This window comes from Carassius gibelio, chromosome B20, assembly GCF_023724105.1.
Source record: "Carassius gibelio isolate Cgi1373 ecotype wild population from Czech Republic chromosome B20, carGib1.2-hapl.c, whole genome shotgun sequence".
NCBI classification, from domain to species: domain Eukaryota; kingdom Metazoa; phylum Chordata; class Actinopteri; order Cypriniformes; family Cyprinidae; genus Carassius; species Carassius gibelio.
In genome coordinates this window covers 14,726,162-14,743,352 of record NC_068415.1, presented here as the reverse complement: position 1 = coordinate 14,743,352, position 17,191 = coordinate 14,726,162, and the positions used below count along the sequence as shown (strand labels likewise).

The 17,191-nt window shown below is 38.2% G+C and overlaps 1 protein-coding gene across 9 annotated transcripts in view; it reads left to right on the top strand.

The window, feature by feature from the left end:
* The window catches only part of fryl (furry homolog, like), a 101,743-nt gene that overhangs the window by 24,633 nt on the left and 59,919 nt on the right, over window positions 1-17,191 (top strand). For 3 of the 9 annotated variants that reach the window (XM_052586604.1, XM_052586601.1, XM_052586598.1), the window contains exons 1-2: window positions 4,117-4,760; window positions 6,858-6,920. The exons of 1 other annotated variant lie outside the window; for it this stretch is intronic. In XM_052586604.1, coding sequence (XP_052442564.1) covers window positions 4,553-4,760; window positions 6,858-6,920 — 271 coding nt within the window. In that variant the 5' untranslated portion in view covers window positions 4,117-4,552. Of the gene's footprint in view, window positions 1-4,112; window positions 4,788-6,857; window positions 6,921-17,191 lie in introns of those variants that run through there. 5 more of the 9 variants (XM_052586605.1, XM_052586603.1, XM_052586607.1 and 2 more) reach the window with 4 other exon arrangements.

Sequence of the window (17,191 nt, the reverse complement as noted above, 5' to 3'; positions counted from 1 at the left end):
AACAAAGTATTCCTTCTGAGTTAGCATAACTGCACAAGTTTTATAGTTAATAAAATCTTTGAAAACAAATAACATTATCAATAAAAAGGAAATTGAGTAAGACTGTGTAAAAGATGTGTAAACATGGATTAGTAATCTGGCCTCTTGGTATGAAAAGAGAAAAAATACTGGCGTTTGTCACTATCAAAGTTGCCCATCCCTGCTGTAGGTGTATGCGCGATGAAAAATATAAATATCTTCCAGCACATTATCTCCACTTGGTTTCACTGTAGAAAAGTGAAGCCAAAATTTTCCAAGAATGTCCATTGTCATAATGCGCAATGATGTAACTTTTGAGCCCGAGTTTGTGTTGTAGTGCACATAAGTTTGGCTCACTTCCCATTCAGTTACATAGAGAGTTTGGTATTTATCACCGATTCCACCAGTATGCAATCAAAATGTTTTGGCTTTACTTTTCAGGATGTGTGTGGCACACTTGATATCAGTATGTTGTGAAGCGCTTTGTGAAACTTGTGCATGAGAAGTGATGAGGAAGCGCAAAGGTCTGTCACTTCTCATTCAAGTTTCACAACAGGCTTACATCATGCTTGATAGTTTATGGCTTAAAAAGTTTCAAATATTGGTGTTCTTTTCACACACACCTGTTGTTTCACTTCAGAAGACATTTGATCCATCTACTAGGGTCGTATGAATTACTGCATGTTTGATTTGCGTGGTTTTTGAAGTGTTAACTTTTATGGTCCAATCTCAAAGAGATGGATAATTTTTCTAAAAAACTCAATTTGTGTTCCACAGAAGAAAGTCGAGTGCCGAGTGATAATTCAAATAAAACGGTGTTCATCAGTAGTTTATGCTTTGTTGAAACACTTCTTAAACCTGAAAGGATTTTTGTAAATCCAGTGTTCAAATGCGTGTGAATGTCTACAAAACTGGAAATCTTTGAATGTTTGTAAGTGGTAGGCTGTTTTAGAAAGGAAAATGTAAAAGAGTATGTAACGATAAAAACTCCATACTCATCGGGAAGAAGGAGGCGGGAACTGGCGCACAATCAATAACATAATTTTAATATTCAAAGTAAATACAAAACGGCGTGTCAGCCCCTCACGGCGACTGACGCGCACAAATAAAAGCCAAAACATAAAATAATGTACCAGGCCTGGTCCTCTCTCGTCCTTCACGGTCGTCGCTCCAGTTTTATATCCTTCCATCTCCTACGTGGGACTCGATACTGGCGGTGGGGCGCAGGTGCAGCTCATCTTCAATCACTACACCTGGCCTCACTCCTCGTTCCCACGCCTTTCGGCCCCGCCCCACTCGCCACAGAGTAAAATTACGAATTGGGGAGAATCAATAAATTCTTAATTTATTGCTGTTGTGTAAATATGTAATCATGTAATCCATAATAATTATCTGTAGTCTGATTATGACTATTTTAAAGTGTTTGAAATCTGAGTAATCCAGATCAGTTACTAGCCAGCTCTGTTGACTAGCTAACTTTGGATGTTTTTGTCACATTATTTCTGTATCATTCATCATATTTTGTCAAATGTGTCCCGAGCAGCAGTAAATATAACTGAACCTTTATGGTCAAGCCTTACCTTCTGTTTTCAGCTTTGTTGCCATTTTTTAATGCACTTCAGTGTACTGAAATTCTGTTTTCTTGATATCAGATTAAGGTCCCCATCACATGGTGGCTTCAGATCATCTATTGATAGGTGACCCACATTCATCAGTTGTGACTTGTGTGACTTTCTGTTCCCTGTTGTCTTCTCTGCCTCTGTCAAAATGGTCCCATCAGTTCTTAGATTCCTCATGTGCCATTTAAGACTGGGTCTTCATTACTGTATCATCACGGTAAATGTGGGCCACTCTGTCTGATCTTGTTTTTAATTAACTTTTTAATGCACACACAGACCTTTGACATGGTTTCTCTTGCAAACAGGACCTTGAGTGTGGTTCAATGTCACGGTCAAAGGTTCTGCTTTGTATTGTTTCATCATCAAGGTTGAAAGCGTTTTACTGTCATCCGATATAAGTTTTGTGAGTGTCTGCGGGCAGAGGTGTGTTATGAAGTAATAAGTGAGTTAGTAACTTTCCAGAGAAATCTGTGATTCTTTCACATTTAGGAGCGGATATGTTATCACATGTTCAGTTCACGTCCTGTCGTCTTGTCTGTGGTGCTCAAACAAAAATTTGGTTCTCTTTATCACAAAATGATATGCTCATACATTTGTTTTACCTGGTCTTGGGGTTTGCTGGCATTGATTTTGGCCACCCATAGAGGGCAGACTTGTAAAGAAATTTGAGCGATGGACACACACACACACACACACACACACACACACAGAGAGAGAGAGAGTTGGCTCAGTCTGACTATGAACTTATTCTTCTCGTTCTCATGCTACTTAAAGCTTATGTAACACTATTAATTTGTTGGGAGCTAGATATCAAAGAGTCTTTATGCCAGAAATGGGTAACACTGTGGTGACACTAAAAACATAAAAAGACATTAAGAGATTATTTAATAACAATCTATGCGCATATGTTTTTTTTTCTGCTCACACATTAAGGAACTGAAACATCACATGGCTTGCCTGACATGTTCACACGGAGCTTAAGGGTGTGAGCATTTCCTGTGAATCATTTGCAAACACTTTTCTGTTCTGTCACTCTGAGATATGAGTCTTGTGAACGAATAAGGTTATATTCTATACTGTGGAAGTTTTTGTATTTTGAGAGGCTCTTAAATAGGGCCAACTTTTCCTTCTGACTCTTCAGAATAGCTTTTAAAACAAACTTTTACAGTTTTTAATGACAGAATACATATATACGCTCTCATTCAAAAGTGTGGGTGGTTGCTAAAATTAATGTGTGCGTGTGTATTTATATATGTGTGTGTGTGTGTGTGTGTGTGTATTTATATATATGTGTGTGTGTGTATATATTACACACACACACACACACATACATACACCCATACATACACGCATACATATATATATATATATTATTATATGTGTATATATGTATATATATGTGTATGTATGTGTGTGTGTTTATATATATATATATATATATATATATATATATATATATATATATATATATATATATATATATATATATATATATATATATATATATATATATATAATTTTTATTATTATCTTTTTTTTCCAATGTTGACACACGATGCTTTGAAATGAGAAAATGTGTTTATATTAGGAGTCATCCATAACTCCATGCTCTTCCGAAGAGTCATTTTGTTGTATTGAATGGAGGCTCAGACAGAAATTTAGTGTCAGTATTACGATATCCATTGTCAGCGAAAGCAGCCTGCTTATTTGAATATGGTACAGTGAGTCAGCAGAAAGGCCTGCCATATGCAAAATGCTTCCCAACACAAACTTTCCATTGATTTACCCCAGGACACCTTCTATTTTGCCCAGCCATCTAGAAAACGCAAATAGTTCTCTTGTATCACTACATTAATATTCTCATATGCTTTTTATTTGTCCAAACATTCTTTACGTGAAGTGTGTCTGTGTTTTTACCAGAGTAAAGTTTGACAAACGTGTCAGTCTGCAGTTTAGCAAAACAAACATGCCACATAAACTAGTTTACCCACTGCCCTGCTGTAAACTGGAAGTGAAACCATCAGTGTGTGTGGGCGTGAGACATTTCAGCTGTTTGTCTGCATGCCTTTTGAGGTATTATTCTATCCTTTTTTAAGGGAAATGCGTAAGGGAAGTTATAGATAGAACTATGTATGTGTGCATAAGAGTGGAGAATTGTGTGTGTGTGTGTGTGTAAGAGGGGAATGTGAAGAGCAGCTCTAGTTTTAAACCTGATAAAACTTATCAGAGCACAGCAGCATGCTGAAGATGACACGCCTTCTCACTTTTTGTTATGCACTCCCTAGTCATCACAGATGAGTCCCCCCCGCCTCCCTTCCTTTAGAAAGGAGAAACGTCTGGGTGTGGTTTGTAGCAGCTGTGCTTTGATTGGATGCATTTCCAGGCGTACATTATCTCCTGTTGGGCACGTCCTTGCTCCCCCCAGATAACACACTGAAAGCTGAAAGGCTCCGCCTACTGTTGTCAAATCATCACATCAAAGTTTTCAGTCCATCCTGCATGAACAGACAGGTAGTAAGGTTGTTCTCTGGCTGTGTGAAAGCTCAAGTGAACTTTAGGTTAGGCTTTGCGAATTGCTCACAGCTGGCCTGTGGCATGTGGAGTACAGGCAGGTGGAAGAACTCAGCGACTGGATATACAGGTGATCACTTGTACCTTATCTTGGATCTACCATCGACAGCTTGTCTGGGTGCTTGTGATTTATATAGACACTTCTAGTTTTAACTGACACGACAAAGAGGAACCTGTCGTGAAGTCCAAGTTTGACAAGCTTTGGTTTTCCTTGGGTGGAGGAGTCATTCTGCGGTCGTCTGTCCAGTCACAGACGGCCTGATTCCTCAGAGGTGATGGTGGGTGGCAGGGCCGTCACTGTGCGCCCGCACAGGCGCCTGGAGTGAAAGTGTCACAGTGCAAACATGGAATTCCTCAAGAGCCTCGTTCCCACAGTCATCTCCGGGGACGGTGGGCTGCTGGCGACTGATGCGGGGGGAGTATGTCCGCGGGAGACTGGCCCTCGCTTGCTGAGGATGAAGAGGCTGATTACACAGGCCAATGAAGAGGAGCAAGATGGATCTGGTCTGACTAGCCGGCCGGCTGTCCGTCTTCAACGACATCGTGCCAAAGGTACCATCAGGAAAGAGGAAGGAATGGGTATTCAAACATGATTTTAACTGTGTTGCAGAGAGGAGACTGTTTGATTAGGAGGTGTGTGTGCAAGGTGTGTGTTTGCACCATTTTTATTTGTAGTTCGGCTGTGATATAAGAAATCGCAGACAAGAGGGAACATGCAAATACTTAGTGTAAACTTAAGTTGGTCATTAGTGAGAATTATTCAAATATTGAGAGTTGTTATAAAACCAGGAACTTTAAGGTATTTTATGCAATACAAATGCAGAAAAGGGAGCAGTATTGTCATGAGTTTATTGGCACTGAAACAGGTTAGTATTGTTTTTTGCATAGCTATTTCCAACCTTGAGCTATGACAGCAAGACTCAAAATAATGTGTTAATCATGAAGACACCATATCTGAGGTTTTAACACTTACACTACCATTCAAAGTTAAGGGTGTTATTATTAATATTATTACTATTATTAACAAGTTATCCTTTTTTTTTACAAGAACATATTACATTTATTAAGTGACATATTATAATAATATAAAAGATTTTTATCAAAATATGTCACTATAAAGCGATTGATAATAAAAAAAAGTTTGAGCATCAGCATATAAGAATGATCTCTGAATGATCATGTGACTCTGAAGTCTATAGTAATGTCTGCTCAAAAATCAGCCATAACAGAAATAAATTACATTTATGCATTTATGAGGCTCTTTTATCCTAAGCAACTGACAGTTCAGGCTATAATTGTTTTCTTTTTTTTATCAGTATGTGTGTTCCCTGGGAATTGAGCCCACGACCAATGCTATTTTTATTTGTAATAATAAATCACAACGTTAATGTGTTTACTGTATTTTTGGTCAGATAAATGCAGCTTTGGTGAGTATAACAGACTTCTTTCAAAAACATATAAAATGGGACCGACTCTAAACTCTTGAATTGTAGTGTATGTAGACTAGAGATAATGTTAAAGCACTGCTAACTGGAGAAATACAATGCTCTTCAGATCAAAATTGACTCTTAAAGTGCCAACTTTGGTTATGGATTTATTGGTGCATATTATTTAAAATAAATAATGACTAATCTTTCATCAAATGCGTCTGTCACCAGGCTCTTCCCACTAACCACCATGCATCACATATATAGACTGCTTTTAATGATCCATTCATCTAGTCAATTCCCAATGGATAAAGTTACACCCTTATTCTTTCCTTTCGCACTTCCAGTTTAATTTGGAAATCTGTCAGATTATGAAGTGAATTTTTAGGCCAATGTACTGAAAAGGAAAAACAAAGTTGACCCCGGGTGCTTATGTGAAAGAGACTGATTGTTAAGTTGTATACGGTTCTGCATTTAATCAGGCAGTACAGTGTTTGTTGACATGCTCATAACTTGGCTGCTGGAAGCAGATGAATGTGTTTGTGACCATAAATGTATTGAAGCTTCAACAGCACATCTCCCTGACAGGGTCATATGGGGATAAATGAGGATCTTTGTGTGTCATTCATGGCTGATCCAACTACGACCACTCTTCTTGGTATGTCAGCTCCTTGGTTACAGGAAAACAGTGTGGGGAGTGTGACGTTGCATCACTGCATGTGACTCTGCATTCAAAATGCAAATTGACCACCACGCATTCAAATATGATGGAAAACACCAGTTCAAAATGGACCAAGAGTTTTTTTTCTGTATCCTTCGAAGGTTGAAGCCTGAGCTTCTCTCAGTATGTGCCGATAAAGTTATAACATGGGTAGTAGTCTGTGTGCGTGTGTGTGTGTGTGTGTGTGTGTGTGTGTGCTCTTGTTTTTTGTGACCTATCAGGACACAACTCTATAATGACATGGGTATGACACAGGTATTACAAGGAGAGGGTGACTTATGAGGACATAACGCTTGTCCCCATTTTTCAAAACGCTTATAAATCATACAGAATTAGGTTTTTTGAGAAATTAAAAATGCACAAAGTTTCCGGTTAGGTTTAGGTGTAGGGTTGGTGAAGGCCATAGAATATACAGTTTGTACAGTATAAAAACCCTTACACCTATGGGATGTCCCCACTTTTCACAAAAACAAACGTGTGTGTGTGTGTGTGTGTTTGTAGGTGTTTACATTGCAACCAAACCACACCTCGCTCTGCCCAAATTGATGAGTCTTGAGTGTTCAGGTGAGGATTTGGGTTTTAAATGTGCCTGCCAGGACATGCTCGTGTTTCCAAATGTATTTAAATGCTCCACACCAGTCATTCTTATAGAAGGCAACTATATATTTTTAAGATACTGCAACAAGGTATCACTCGATTTGTTGAATACATTTTTCAATTAATCTGATGTTTAGCATCTCCCCTATAAACAAAATGCAAAAATAAGTGAATATACGACCATTCAACAGTTTGTGGCTTTTTAGAAATAAGTCTCTAATGCTCACCAATGGTGCATTTATTTGAGCAAAATGCAGTAAAAATGTTAAATATTATTACAATTGTTGTTTATTTGAATATATTTTTAAATCAGATTATTCCTGAATTCTCATCATCCAGTTGTGCTTAATATTTTTGTGGAAACCAAAGATTAGAAATTCAAAAGACCAGCATTTATTTGAAATAATATAAATATTTTTATTACTGTGATTACTGTCACTTTTGATCTATTTATTGCAACCTTGCTAAATAAAAAAAATTGTCTTTCAAAAAAAGGGGGAAAACATACTGACCCAAAATTTTTGAACAACAGTGTATAAAATTATATACAGTGTCTGCAAATTGGTTTAAAAAATGTAAACGTTTCAAATATAAAGTGATTTGAAATTAAAGCATTCAAAACAACTGTTAAAAATATTTACCAAGAGTTAACTGTTCATTTTCAGTAAGTTATAACTATATAAAGCCGCGTTTCCACCGCAGGAACTTTACCCAGGAACTAGGGACTTGGTCCGGTACTTGGTGTGTTTCCACCGCAGGAACCAGGAACTAAATAAAAGTTCCGGGTAAAAAAATGCCCCCCAGAAAGTCCCTGCTGGCGAGGTGGTACTTTTTTAAAGTTCCGGAACTTTCGGGGGCGGGACTTTGGCGCTAAACATCCTGATTGGTTGAGTTCACGCAGCATTGGTTGAGTTCAACCACCATTTATTCGAATCAACATTTTCAAAATATTACTGTTATTGTGTCATGAAATGTAATTTTAAAAGTATTTCAGGCGAGAATGTAGTTGTTTAAAACTCAAATCTGTGGTTTATTTATAAAGACAGTGCCTATTTAAAAATGTGTTTCGCCGATCTCAGAGACGGTAAGCTCCACTCGATCAGCGGGAGCTCAGTCCTCATGTATCCGCAGAGAGCAGCCTCATCTCGGATAGATCTTCTGATATGTGCCGCTGGCTCTGATGTCTCTTCAGTGGTTAAACATAAAATATAATTCAGCTGCGGGGTAAATCTAACAGGTTTTCTTTGGTCTGTATTCAATTTATCTATATGTTAAAATGAAAATAAAAAAGGCAAGTCTATATAATATTTCGTTTCATTGCAATGGCTGTATATAACATTACACATATCCCTGAACTAAGTACATTTCTGCAGCTGTTATTATGTTTAAATGAAAACGAAAGGAGGCAGTGGTATTTTATATCCTATTTAGTTTTATTGTAAATATACTGAGGGGAAAATAACAGTAGCCAAAGCGATCTGAGTTCACGCAGCATTGGTTGAGTTCAAACATCATTTATTTGGATCATTTTCAAATATTACTGTTATTGTGTCATGAAATGTAATTTTAAAGTATTTCAGGCGAGAATGTAGTTGTCTAAAACTCAAATCTATGGTTTATTTATAAAGACAGCGCCTATTTAAAAATGTATTTCGCCGATCTCGTAGACGGTGAGCTCCACTCGATCAGCGGAAGCTCAGTCCTCATGTATCCGCAGAGAGCAGCCTCATCTCGGACAGATCTTCTGATATGTGCCGCTGGCTCTGATGTCTCTTTAGTGGTTAAACATAACATAATTCAGCTGCGGGGTAAATCTAACAGGTTTTCTTTGGTCTGTATTCAATTTATCTATATGTTAAAATGAAAATAAAATATTATAATATAATATTATAAATATAATATTTCGTTTCATTGTAATGGCTGCATATACACATATCCCTGAACTAAGTACATTTCTGCAGCTGTTATTATGCTTAAATGAAACCAAAGGAGGCAGTGGTATTTTATATCCTATTTCGTTTTATTGTAAATATACAGAGAGGAAAATTACAGGATTTGCGTCGTCGCTGACATCACACTCCCCAGTCGAATGCACGAAGTCTGAACTAACTACCAATGATGCACGTCCAAAATCAGCGTACCTTTTTTTTTTTAATCAGCGGTACTTTGTATTGAGAAACGCGCTCAGACCTACGTCACCAGTCTATTTGCCTAATCTACCCGGTACTTTACACCGTGGTGGAAACGCAGAAAGCAAGGGGTCTGGGGGGGGGAAAGTTCCTGGGAAAAAAAGTTCCTGGTACAAATGTTCCGGGTAATTTCGGTGGAAACGCGGCATAATTGAGTTGCATGTAAATTTTTTGGTCAAAGTTTCATTTTGGTTGTTTAAAGCATAACTTGGATGTTTAAGAGTGTTTATGGTTTTAATTATGATGCGCTCTTTCTGTGGGGCTGCATTGATTGACTGCTATGTGCATATGACACACACACACACACACGCATTTAATAACTAGCTGTCAGGATGAGCTGTTTTAATTATTAAGAATGCTTGTAAGTTCTCTGCACAGCAAAATGTCTCTAATTGATAAAGAAATAGATGTTGGTTACTTTCATTAAATGGATCATATGACGATTTTTCAAAGATCATTATTTTGTTTATATGGTGTAACAGAATATTTTGACATGCTTTAATGTTCAAAAGCACATTATTTTTCAAATACTGTACATTATTGTAGGTCCTTTATGCCCGCCTCTCTCAATCACGTAGTTTTCTACAAAGTCCCTCCTTCCGACAATCGCAGTCTGCTCTGATTGGTCAACTGACCCAGTGGATTGAGATTTGCCGATTCATCACACGCACTCAGAGGAAATGTAATCACATAATCACAAGCTTCATCTTTCAAAATGTAAAGACCGTTAATAATGTCCTTAGTTTTACCATCAGTTAAAGCCTGAAAGGGGAACAGAGTGGCATGACAGACACAGTGATGAAGCTCGTATGTGTTTGCAGAACACAAGTCTCTCTCTCTCTCTCTCTCTCCCTCTCTCTCTCTCACTCTCTCTCTCTCTCTCTCTCTCTCTCTCTCTCTCTCACTCTCTCTCTCTCACTCTCTCACTCTCTCTCTCTCTCACTCACTCACTCACTCACACACACACACACACACACACACACACACACAGAAACACAACGCACAAAACTCAGCATTTGAACAGTCAGCAGCTTGAATTAAAAATAAAACGCAATTACAGTAGTTGATTCAGAAGCGCAAGATTGTCATTGCAAAGTCAGAATGACCTCCTCTCCTAGATTCACAAACGGTCGTCCATAAAATGTCCATAAAATTGCTGTTCTGTTGTAAGAATTCTTAAAGATTACTAAACGCATCTACTTTTGGAAGGCCAAAGAAAGTGCTTTTGCTTTCACCGAGATACACACAGCATCTCCCTGACATGCTGCTTCAACACAAACTGCGTTACTGAAACCATGCCTTCTTTCTTTGCGTTAACATTTGGGCAGCCTTGCGCAAATATTTCCCCATAGTGATGTAGACATGTGTTTGAATGAGCCATATTAGGGGGCATGGCAGAGTCTTAACTTTGATAAAGAATATCTCTTTGGTGTTGTGACTTTAGTCTTTGCAACTTCAGGGATCTTTTCTCTGCACAATCAGCTTGTAACACTCCAAAGAGAAAGGAAAAATGGAAATTGCATCATATGACCCCTTTAATGATTTTGAATTAGTTGTTACACAAACATTGTTCCTTTCAAAAGTCTCTCAAATGTATCTCATTGTTTTAATTATAGTACAGTTTTCCTTTGCAGTAACTAGTGATAGATTTATAAATAATCAACCACCTCTTGGATTTTAGCCTGTAGTTGAACCTTAAATCTCAAGAGGCATATTCTAGCTAATCGCTTTGATTTGATTCTGAATGGATATTGAATTAGTCAGTGTTGCCATTTATTTTGGCAGGAACATTTTTTTTTTTGGTAGGGTAGTGCCCATCCCCAGCTCAACCTGTTTCTTCAGCTGGAGGGCAGCATTACAGACACAATCACATAGACCTGCCCTCTTCAGTGTGTTACATAACTGATGTTCTCTGCTGCTGCTGCTGCTGCTGCTATTGCTATTATTGGTGTTTTGATGGTGCTTTAGTTTATTGTGTATATTCTTTTTATTCTGCTCTGTTTGTTGCTGCATGCACATGAGGAAGGATATGGCGAGTCTGCAGTATGTTATGTGTCTAATATTGGTCCCCGCAAGGGCTTTCCAGGGCCACTGATCACAGTCAAACAGACACACTAGCGCTCCAGCCACACCCTCCCCCCCTCCCCTCTCTCTCTCTGTTACAGCAGTCATGTGATCAGACTTCACTTCATTAAAGAGCAATGGAAGTTTATCTTGGAAAAATGAGTGCTTGTGCATGTGGTGTTTTCTGTCATGCAGCATGTGATTTATAATCAGGACCGGATGAGCAGAAATGCAATTTAAGAACAGGTCACACTTTTAAACGGTTCATAAAGTTGAATACTGTATTTGGCAAAGCTTATAAAATAAACAGGTCATCAGCAATGCATTGTATTAATCTCCTTCATCTCTTTCGCTCTTGCACTCCATTTTGCGTGTTTGCTCTTTCACTCCCTTTTATTCATTTGTTCCTTTGCATTTGTTTGTTAGTTCATTGCTGATTTCATTCTGTTTTCATTATCTCATTCTTTTTCATGTTTTCCTTTCCTTTTTAATTGTTTGTCCATTCATTCCTTTTTGTTTTACTATTTATTTTTGTATTGTTCTTTTGTTCGTTCTCCCTCTTTAAAGGAATAGTTCAAATTTACTCACCCTCATTTCATTCCAAACCTGTTTAGGTTTCTTTCTTTTGTTGAACACAAAAGAAGAATTTTGAGGAACCAAACAGTTTTTTGTCCCCATTGACTTTCATAGTAAGAAATGCAGTAAAAGTCAATGGGGAGGTCAACTGTTTGATTACTAGCATTCCTTAAAATATCATTAAGTTCAACACAAGAAAGAAACTGGTACAGGTTTGGAAAGACATGAAGGTGAGTAAATAAATGGTGACACAATGTTCATTTTTGGGTGAACTATTCCTTTAATTCGGTTGTGCTTTAGTTCATTCATTCACTCTTTCAGTCTCATTTTTGGTACACATTGCTGCTTTTTTGTTCTTTGTTCTTTAACTATATCTTTATATTTCTTGTGTTTATTTGCCATCTTTATTTTGGTTGTTCTTTTATTTCCGTCTCGTTTTGCTCTCATTTGTTTGTTTATTTGTTTACTTTTCCTTTTGCTTATTTGCCCACCTTTCACTCATTTGTTCTATTGCTGCTTTTTTCATTTTCTTTCTTTTTCTCATTCATATTCAGTCCCTTCCATTTGGTCTCACTTGTTGTGTTTCTCTTTTATTCTTTCACTTGTTTCTTGCATTTGTTTGTACTATTTTGTTTCGTTCAGTTTCTTGTCCTGTCCGAGCGGCAACCTTGCGCTCTCTCTCGTGAAGCCAATAAGGAAGTGACAAAAACTGCAATTCATCGACTGGCCGCTTGAGGCTGGCTGCAAAAGGGAGTCAGTCCCATAGACTCCCCATGTTAAAATGCCCAACTTTACAGCAGAAAAAAACATGTTTACAGCCTGGTTCATAAAATGATTTTGGTCTATATTGCTAATTTTGCCCTTCATGACAACTGTGAGGGTGGTGAATTTATTTTAAACTCATCCGTTTAAATTATATTAAGACTTAAAGTTCTGCATAATTAAGGGCGTGGCCACTTGAGTGACAGGTGGATTGCTGCTGCTGACAATGCTGCTCTGCACACTTTGCGCTTCAAAACCGCTATTGAGGAGTCTATGGGTGACGTCACGGACACTACGTCAATATTTTTTTACAGTCTATAGTCCAGTCTTGCATTTTTACTTTTGTCCTCTTTTCCTGCTGTGTTTCTTTGTTCTTTTCCTTCTCTCTCATGACTTTATTTAGCAGTGTTTTGTCAGTTTTTTGGGATGGATGGTGTCATAGAGATCTGGTGCTGATGTGTGTGAGTGTCTCTGCTGACTCAGAGGTGCGATCAGTGGAAATGTTCGGCTAGCATGCCCGATGTCCCCCTCTCTCTCTCTCCAACACACTGGGTTTCACCACTTTGCAATAATGTCTCTCTCTGCAGAGTGTGTTTGTTGCTTTGGTGCTGACAGGTGCGCTTGTTCCTGGCAAGGTATACAGTGTCCTGCAGTCTCTAGCTTGCACTGCTGCTGATACGGTGTTGTGATTCAGCTGAAATGTTTTAGTGTGGGACAGACTCCTGAACACCAAGTGGTTCATGCTAATTCATCAACACTTGGCTTCCAACATTACTGGAAACAATGTAGTCTTGTGGCCAAATCAGATTAGGTAATCACAGGCTTGATGGATGTTTTGACCAAAAAATAACACTTTGCATCAACAATATAACACACTGGTACAATTGACTGTGTTTGTACCATACAGCCTCCTTTTCATTTTTGTAAAATTAAATGCAGTGTCTATTGTCTAGGTACATTACTCAAATGCACACCTTAAATTCATGAACATTTAGTTAGCATAATTTATATTCATAGGTGGCATTACACATAAGATGAACTTTGATTCAAACATCTAAACCTTGGATGATTCCATTCAGGATTTGTACTGTTTGCTTTTTTACAGGTAATCGTTTGTCCTCTAGTAAATTAAACTTGTTAAGATCCTTAAAATAGACTGTCTCAGATGTTTATTAGAGGGCAATAAGTTCCAAGTTTGTGCTATAGCTTCTCTGCACAGCTGTTGTCTGGACTTTGGATCATGGGAGATGAAGTTTCACACAAGGAAACATGCTTTACTCTGTCTGGTAAAAACTTGAGCAAATAGTACAACCTCAGACTGTTTGTATTGATCAGTCTCTCTTTCTCCCTGTCCCTCTCCTTCTTTTTCTTCTTCATCATTCACCATTTGTCTGCCTTATTCCTTTTTTTGTCTGCCCTTTTTCCCAATACTTGGTGCTATAATGTACAGTACAGGAAATGCACTTTCACTGTGGTCTCATGGGAGTGAAAGGCCTTCACAGACCGTCTGTTCATCAGTGTATGCCCTCCTCACTGTCCAAAAGCACTTACAGTCTGTCTTCTGAAACATCAGCATCTGATCTCTGAACCAAGTGCCTGTGTCTTCTTTCCATCTGTTTGCTGCATTAGATTTGAATGAGGATAAATGTGCTGATCTGGATTTTAATTTGGTTTAGATACTGTCTAAGCTTGGGTTTGATTTAATGTTTTTTATTGATCTGGATCAGAATATTTGCCTATATGGACAGTGATAAAAAAAAAAAAGTGAACTTGTAAAACTGCAATGTTAAATGTGATGCGGTCGAAAAAGAATTAAAATCGTGAAACGTATACATTTTCACATCATTTTATTAAAAGTTTAACAAAAATTATGTTTAGGGCCCTATGAGATGTCTAATGTCTAATTATTTGAATGCATAAAACAACTTAATTTATTAATTAATGTAGCCTTATGATTTTTTTCCCTCAGAAATTCTGTGTAAATTAAAAATTCTGTGAAATTTCACAATTTTCTGGTTATCAAATGAAGACTTAAAACATTTATTTCATTTATCTTTTAATTATTTACAATTAAGCAAACAAAGGGGAAGACATTTTGTTATTATTCCTTAAAAATGTTTGTTTAATTTTAGTAGTAGTAGGCTATGTTACGCGCCTATAATAACCCAGTGACGTTGAAAGCGACCTCTTATGCTGCGTTCACACCAAACGCGAATAGAGCGTTTGGCGCGAATGATTTCAATGTTAAGTCAATGTAAAGATGCGTTTACGCGCATCTGGAGGTCTCGCGGCGCGGTAGATGCGAATTCGCCTCATTCGCGCATCTAGTTACAAAGGATTCTGAGTTATGAAAAGGACCATTGCAAGCTGACAGCGACCAGTAATACCCCCACCTTGCGCAGCTGTACCTGAGTGTCTCTGGGACATCAGTGCAGTCGGAGCGCGTCTTCTCAACAGATGGACATACATTGAATAAAAAACACTGCTCTGGACGACTTACTTTTGATCTGGATCAGAATCTGGTTTATATACTGGATGGGATCGAGTTTGTGTTTCTTATCTGGATCAGAATCTGATTTAGTCATTGTACACCTGAGATAGAGTTTGAGTTCAGAATCTGGTTTAGTTACTGTAAACCTGGGGTTAAGTTTGAATTGGTATGTTTAAATCTTGCTCAGAATCTGATCTAATTAACCTAGAGTTGGATTTGACTCTGCATGATTTGCGGTATATTAAAGTAGTTTGTGAAAGTCACACCCTGCTGACAATAGAAAAGCATTGCTGCTGTGTTGAGCAGGATCCTACTGTTTAACCTAAACTGTGTATTTGAGAGAGAGATGGCAGTCTTTGGCCATCATGTGAACTGACTTATTTTACTGGGTGTGGTGCATGTGGGAAGAGCCAGTTAGCAAACCTAACTTACATAAAAGTGCTAAGATGCACTCCTTTGTCAATGCAGAGGGACAAAAACAGTATTATTAGGAAATAGTTAAATCCTTAAATGTATTGCAACATTCTCGTTGCATTGTCATGTTCTGTCACCATACACCTGTTCTCAGATCAGTGCATGTGATAAACAGTGAGCTCACTTTCACAGAAATGTTTAAAAGTTACATTCCGATCAGACTATCAGCACTACAAATTGAAGTTCTAAGATGGTGTGGAGATGGAAACTAGAGATCTGACCTATCCAGAATTCTTAAGTCGTTGTTGTCTTTTGCTTTCTTACTAATCACATGGCATCTTTTACTCACTCAATCAGCAATTGGAGTGGCTCTGTTCAGCGTATTCTTTAGCGTAACTGCATATAATGTGTTTGTCTGTGCATGTGCGTATGTTTATATTTGTGTATGAGTGGAAACTCTGTGCTGCAGTCTCCACAATAAGGCCTTTTATACCCAGTGTTTGTTTACAATGCTGCCTTCTCGCTTTGCATAACTCCAGCAGGGAGGGAGAGTCAAGTGATTGAGAGAGAGGGTGAAGGAGACGGATATAGAAAAAGAGAGGTGGGGGGAGGGAGAGAAAGAGAGATTGTGAGTGGTATCAGTGGAATCTGTTTGTGTGCACTCTATCTCATCTCGAGCCTCTGGTCAGATGATGTCATGGTCTAATGTTTTTGTGATCAGAGGTGACAGGACGTTGGAGATGGAGGATGGTTATTTTTTTTAACTGGATATCGCCAACCACCTTACATTTACCTTTACACAATTTAGGGGTGCTCCGATCACGATCGGCCGATCATTAATGCGCATCTCGTCAGTAAAGCCGGTTTTCTAATCAGCGGTTAATTCCATCAGGTGTGTGATTTCACATAGAGCAGCTGTTACTACACAGAGCCGTTGTTAACTGAGAAGATGGGCCAATAAACGCTGAAAATTAACGTGATTTGCGCATCTTCTCTATTAACAACGGCTCTGTGTAGTAACAGGTCCTCTATGTGAAATCACGCACCTGATGGAATTAACCGCTGATTAGAAAACCGGCTTTACTGAGGAGATACGCATAACGATCGGCCGATCGTGATCGGAGCACCTCTAACACAATTGGATGGCACAGTTTAATATAGCTGTATCATAATTGGATCACGGTTGAAACTCTGCCAAAAGCGCAAGATGTCTTTTTCCATAGATGTGGGATCAGGTTCAGCATCTCTTCATGCTGTTTTTCTTTCTTTTCTTTTTTACTGTTGTCCCGTATGGCACGTCATAGAAGTGGCTCTGGGAAATGCTGGTTGCAGAGTTTCTGCTTATAGATGACCTGATTCTTCATGGAGAAATCCTTGAATTGAGTCAAATTGTGATCTAAAAAATAAATAGATGCCTTATATGCAAACATTAAATGTCGGTATGTGTATGTGTATATATATTTTTGTGAGCAGTAGCACTGGCGCAACCACTGCATTGTCCAACTCATAAGCTCTGCCATTCCTGTTGAATTGAAGAAACATCAAAATACAAACAAAACGAAAGTGAAACTAAACCGCACTACATTTCAGCTGCACAGCGCAAACCGTTTCTCAGTAATGTTATGGTTGCCAGTTACATTACTGTACATAAAATTTGACTTACCTTATACGTACGTGTGTATTCAAAATATTACATTTTCCTGAACAGGATCGAGCGGGATCAAACTAAGTACTGGTCATAA